The sequence below is a fragment of the Echinops telfairi genome, unplaced genomic scaffold (assembly GCF_000313985.2).
Source record: "Echinops telfairi isolate 266 unplaced genomic scaffold, ASM31398v2 ScPeMD7_7421;HRSCAF=8459, whole genome shotgun sequence".
Taxonomy (NCBI): Eukaryota; Metazoa; Chordata; class Mammalia; order Afrosoricida; family Tenrecidae; genus Echinops; species Echinops telfairi.
In genome coordinates this window covers 21110262-21116767 of record NW_022111321.1, presented here as the reverse complement: position 1 = coordinate 21116767, position 6506 = coordinate 21110262, and the positions used below count along the sequence as shown (strand labels likewise).

The window sequence follows — 6506 nt, the reverse complement described above, 5'->3', positions numbered from 1 at the left end:
CGGGCACCATCAGCTTTCTTCACCACATTTGCTTATTCACCCGCTTTGTCTTCAGCGGTTGTGTCGGGAAGGTGAGCATCATAGAATAAAGGCAAAAGTTCTTAAAGGTCCGAGAATACCACTGAACTTTGTACGGCACATGCAACCCTGCCTGGCCTGGCCTCTGCCTACTGGTCCAGGCTCTTGGCTTACCACTTCTGGCTGGCACTGCCTGTGCACCCTGCCGTTCCCCTCAAACTCTGTGCTCTCTACCCAGGCCCATCCGCTGCACAAAGCAGTCCTTCTCCCAGCCCCACCGGCGGTGAAGGCCTTGAGGATGGAGTCTTGGCTAACACTTCTCCCTGATGGCTCAGTCTCTCTCCTAACCTCATAGCCTACGAAACAATGCTTTCTATATTCTCGTTACTTAAAGATGTGTCTTTATTTGACTGTTAACTCCTGTGAGGACCACAGCGTGGCGTCTCTTGGTGGCAGTGCTGTTGGCAGCGTTTTGAATGCGAGGCCTTCGCCCAGGAGCATAACGAACTGTCACTGACTTGGTCCCTGGCCTCATGGGTCTAAGTGTAGGTGTGCTCCGTAGGGTTGCAATGGAGCACACCAGGCCTTTTTTCTGAGGTGACTCTGGGTAAACTTGACCCTCCACCACTGCTGCTTGGCAGTTGTGTGCACTGAAGGTCTGCACTGCCACATCACATATGCTTAAGAAACATCCCTTTTGACTTGGGGGTTGAGGGTAACAGAGAAAAGACTGTGGGCAAGAAATGTTTGAGGACTTAGATATGCATATGTGCATAGGTGTGTACATGTAATGCTACTTGTGAGAGCAGGAGGCAGGGGTGTTAAATGTCTACAATCCGAGGATGGAACCACAGTTTGGTGAGCACCCTGAGGAGTAATTGACAAAAGGTGCTTGGGAACTGCCACATGGGGGCCGGGTGAAGCGCAGGCACAGAGACCTATGCTTTGAATTCTAAGCCTGCTGCTTTTTATTTGCGGCATCTTAGCAAGTGAAACTCTCTGAGTTTCAGCTTTCTCATCTGAAATTGGCCCGTAGTTTCCAGGGTGGCTGTGAAAATGAAATGCTACAAGTGCCCGAACATAATGAAGGCTCAATACATGTTATGTTCTTATACCTGCTCAGTCAGGAGAGAAGCACTTTAGGTAACTGACACTCTAAATCATTAGAGGAGTTCAGAGAGGAAAAATAAAAAAATGGAGATAACAGCAAGCGAGACAAGAACATCAAAAAAACTGAGCTTTTTCCACCTACATTTTAGGCTGGAATTATAGGAGGCACATTATACCCGGGAAACAACCTGGTCATTGCCTTAGAGCAACATTCAGTATCTTCTCGTTGCAACCTTCTCCGGTGTTTCACTGAGACTTTCTTGGGAAATGTTTGTGACAGCGCCCTGAGTCTTGCTCACAGCGTAGCAGTCAAACTCACCGGTTTTCAGCCTAAAAAGACATCTAGAGCCCTGCTGAGCAACTAGCTGTCTCTGTGAACTTTTGTTTGGGCAACAAGGGAGTGTACAGATGAAACAGGGTTCCCCTCCTTTGTTCTTGCAGAGCTGTGTGTTCAGAGGTGAACACTCTGAAGAAACTGCAGGCTAACACTGTTGTTGCATTTTCAACACAACCAATGACAACCCAGTACCAAGTTTAATATGTGTGGATCTCTAAAGAATATCTGTAAGGAATATTTTTGTCTTAATGGGCAAATCTCTTGGAAAACATACACACAGCCTACAGAATGTTAAGTCTGTTCTCTCACCCGTAACATGTATACAACATTGATGTTTAACAGAAGCTAAAAACATTTACCTTCCCCAAAAGACCCAAGCCAGACCCAAATGGGAAACGACAGAGAAACAAAATGGTTCAATTCACAAAGCAGTGGCTTTTAAATTAGACCGTAACGCAGAAAACTTAGGGTCTCTTGGAATACACTAAGTCCAGTGAGAGTCCAGCCTAGGACTCAACCAATACTTCCCTGTCCGGCTCCTCTCACCTGGATATCTCCTTGCCTTTCTTTCACACGCCTACAACAAAACACCACTGCTTACAATTCTGCCAGCTTCCACGAGCGTCCCTTACCTTCTTCTGAAGTCTACCCCTGTACCCCCAATCATGCTGTGTCCCTCAACACTTCCCACCCATCAACCTCTACTGTGCTCTTCCAATAATGCAATTCTGATCCATTATCCCATGCCCACTTCACCCCACTCCTAGGTCCAAAGTCCAAACCTTTCAATGGACCACACAGAGCCCCCATTACCTAGACCCTGACCCCTTCCTCAGATTTTACATGGAGCCAGCATTTCACTGCAGCGCCCACACCATTCTACTTTCAACCTCTCTCTCATGCCTGTGGTATTTACACCATCTGCCTGGAATGTCTGTCTGCTACCTTGTTGGCAAGCCTACAAGTCTGAGCTCAACCCACCCCTTCTCTGCGGCGCTCCCCTGGCTCCTCAGGGAGAGTGACACTCCCTCACCCCCACTCCCACTGTGCTTCGCAGGCACATGCTCATTCACAGCAGGCCACACTACGCTTGCTGTCTACATTTATCTTCATTAGACTCTTAGGATCAAAGGAAACGACTCTGTGACTTGCATCCCCAGTACTGACACGCATATATTTACTGAACGGACAAGAGCTTTGTCCATGGGAATAAAGGCACAGGGATGTCAAATGTGAAAGTCAGTCTGTACAGCTTTGCAAAGAGTGGGAAGGAAAACGCATAAGCAATCTCTACCCCTACTGCCCACATTATGAATTAAAACTCTATTGTATCAGAGCATCGCAAGGTGCTTTTGTGGCTCAAACCTTTCTTGCTCTACTTCCGTCACCTCCTTTGTATTTTCTCTGTATGAAACCTCTCTGTAGCCACCACCCACAGTTAGAAGAGCAAGCAACAGCATGAGTAAATCCACTACCCACCCCTCCAATCGCCCTCACACTCATGCAATGGCCTTCCTCAGAGCAGAGTCCCCACAGAGGGACTTGGTCACAAATCAGACTGAGGATACAAACCAGACCCCATTTGTAGCCCGATCACTGTGTCTGTTCATAATGAACTTGCTTCCCTTCTAATCACTCATCAAGTGATAAGATACGCTTTGAGGCAGTTTGATGTTCTCGGGTAGAATTGACCCTGATGAGGTGCCCGAAGGTCTGGGCCAGCACACACTACCTGCATTAGGAGTCACCTGTGCCCGCTTACCTGCTATCTTGATGTTCATGTTGGTATCCAGCAGAAGATTTTCAGCTTTGAGGTCTCGGTGCACAACCTTCCGACCGTGACAGTATTCAACAGCAGACAGGATTTGCCAGAATTTGCGCCTGGCCTCGGACTCATTTAACCGGCCATGATTAGCAAGATAATCTGTAAGGGGGGGCGGAGGGGAGGGAATTTAGGATCAGTCACCAAAATAAAATAATCCATCACAGTACTCAGAAGGCCCTGAGTGGGACAAATGGTTAATGCAGCTGGCTGCTAAGGGAAAGGGTTAGATGCTCACGTCACGTCCCCAAAACCAGTCATGGAAAACCCTGTGCAACACAGTTCTGCTCTGACACACAAGGGTCCCTGTGAGTCTGAATCGACTCAATGACAATTAAAACAACAAAAAACACGACCTTAACCCGAGCCCACAATAGCTTTTCAAATGAACATCAGTGAGTGTTCAAACAGCATGCTACTTTCCACATTCCCTGCCTACAGAAGTAAACCCAATTGCATTTCATTGCAGTTCAGAGAAATGTTGAGAGCCCATAACCAGACCACAGTAAGTGGCAAAACAAAATGCCCACGATATCAATTAAAAATGCGCTTTATGCTGGCATCAGGACTCTGGGACCTTTCTGTTGGACATGTAGTGAATGTTCTGTAACCAACACTTTAAAGATAAAAGTTATGTGAAGCAAAGAACATGGGTCTCTAAAATTCTACCAAACAAGGGACATAATATTTTTTTAAAGGGCCATTTTTCTTTTTAATAGCATTATTTTCATTTGATTGTTACACAAACCACTTGTAACATGAGCTTCCAGGGGTACCTGGAAGTTGCTTCAACAATTCATCCACTGCTCTCCTGGACAAAGGGCCAATTCTTATTCAGCATGAAATCTGTAGACTTGTTCTCTAATTCCAACACTGTCCTGACAGCCAGGTACTTTAAACTAGACAACTGATGTAATTACGAGGAGACTGCAGATGGGAGAGATTGAGTAAACTGGCTGATTTTGAATAATTGGTGAGTAAATGGCTGATCTGAAACTAGGACTTCTGCTGCATCAAGCTTCCTCCCACAACTCTGCTCAAATGCTCCCTTGCCGTTACCACTCAAGGAAGAGATAATTCTGTCTTCTCTGAACACCTGAAAACACACACACACACACACACACACACACCACCCCCTAATCCTAACACACTGTGCTTTAGAAAATGGATGGCATCAGGAATCTTTCTGTCAGAAAGAAATAATTCTCTCTTCTCTGAACACCTTACACACACACACACACACACGTGCGCGCGCCACACTTTACGTTACAGGTGTTAAGTTTTCAGTGGACACTTCCTCTGTGCTCTATCTACTACTACCAGAGTGGGATGATCACATCACAAGTCCCTCCTGATAGCTACCCATGATTCTGAAAGGTGGGAAAGGTCACTGATCACGTAAGAATTATGTAGAATTTCATAGTCAACATTTTCAAATTGTTACCAGGGTGACTGCTGAAGAACTGACAAGGGGGCAGAGAGGCTGAGTCTCTTCCCAGCAGTAAATGAGTTTCATTTCGAATCCAGAGGACCCGTAAACTCACGAAAAAAGGTTGGGCCCTGAGGCCAATAACGCACTGAGGAGAAGACACCTTGTTTTCTACATGGGAGTGTCTTTTGGTCAGTTAACAATTTATTTTTTAAAAATGTTTTATTGGCATAAATTCACATAGATAATTTAATCCTTCAATCCTACTAAGAAAAGTTGTGCAATCACCACCACAATCAATTTCAGAGCATTTTTGTTTTGTCCTCATTGATGCTAGCTGCCCATTCCCCCAACCTCCCTGCTGTGGCCCCAGGTAATCATTAATCTACCTCCTGTCTTTGTAAACGTACCTATCTTGGGTTCCATACACAGAAAATCAGAGAAAAACACAAACACGAAGTGAACCAACAATCCCCACAAAAATGACTACACATAGCGGAGAACAACCTCAAGGAAAAGAAAGCAGAAACTATTGAGAACTGAATATTATAACTTTAAAACGGGTCAGAAGGGAGCTGGAACGGTAAGGCGCCATTAGAACCGAACGACCTCTACCACCGTCACTTCACAACGCCTCTGTCTGATAGCGAGGCAAACATTCACAACTCTGCAACAATTTCTTTCTAAGACACCACACCAAATGCTACCAAACTGTGCGAGGCAGTGTGTTCACGGTCAATGAATGACTTCTCAGATAGACACAAGTTCTCTTTGTGGAAAGTGCTAAGTCAATGTTGGTAAGGGTGAAAGCTTCTTGCAGTTTCAGCAACACAAAGAAATGTAAGAGATTCAATGTGCACAAGTGTGAGTTGATAGATAAGGAACAAGAACCTAAACCATCGCTATGAAGTGAGCCCTGGGAGGCACAATGGAGTTCAGTTACTGTTTATTGAAGATAACCAGTCCAACCTGGCACTGCCACAGCTGAGGGTTGGGAAGAAAGACAATGAAGCTTAGCACCAGGAAGGGTACTGCTTGAGAAAAATAAAAATTAGTTACACTTATAGAGACACAGAATACAGGAATTCAGAGTCACTGTGTATTTGCCAACAAATACAAAGGAGGCTTAAAAAAGTTCGTAGAAAAATGGAATTGGAAGATCGTGGAAAATTTCCATGAACTTTTTGAAGTCCTCTCCTACATAACACCCAGGATGAGGCATGTGTCAGCACCCGAGGTCCAGTGATAAAGAGACCACCCTCTTCAAGAGATGGTACTGCCACTTTTAAGCAAATATCTCAGCAAGGGTTCCAGTACATCTATTATTCCCTCCCCTTTTGGGGGTGTGTGTGCCTGTGCAGTGTGGCGATCCCTGAGAACAGTGACATGTGCTGGGGAATCTGTGATAGAAGGAACCAAGGCAAAAATCCGTGGCCACAAATGTAGCACCAGTTAGGGACACATCTGCCCCTAAGAGGAACGTTGTTATCAGTACGAGTCAGGGTGCCAGGTTCTCAAAAAGGCGCAAAGGACATACTTAAGTGCTGCAGTAAAAGCTGCTTTTCCTAATAACTTTAGAAGGAAGCAGCAGTTCTTGGTATTAATTGCCTATGTGTGTATTTCCAACAAACGATGTCTTTTCCCTTTCTGTTACACTTGTTCTGAAACGTGAAATAGAATGTTACACTCGCTGACTCGAGCACAGAATCTTTAATGCTGACAATGTGTGTGTGCTGTTTTCCTTACTTGCTTTCCTGGTAACTCGTTTGTATTCTCTCTGCCCCGCCCCC

The 6506-nt window shown here is 45.3% G+C and overlaps 1 protein-coding gene across 4 annotated transcripts in view; it reads right to left on the bottom strand.

The window, feature by feature from the left end:
- Window positions 1–6506, bottom strand: part of SIK2 (salt inducible kinase 2) — a 120144-nt gene that overhangs the window by 36692 nt on the left and 76946 nt on the right. For all 4 annotated transcript variants that reach the window (XM_045297748.1, XM_045297746.1, XM_045297747.1 and 1 more), the window contains one exon: window positions 3228–3389. In XM_045297748.1, coding sequence (XP_045153683.1) covers window positions 3228–3389 — 162 coding nt within the window. The remainder of the gene's footprint in view (window positions 1–3227; window positions 3390–6506) is intronic.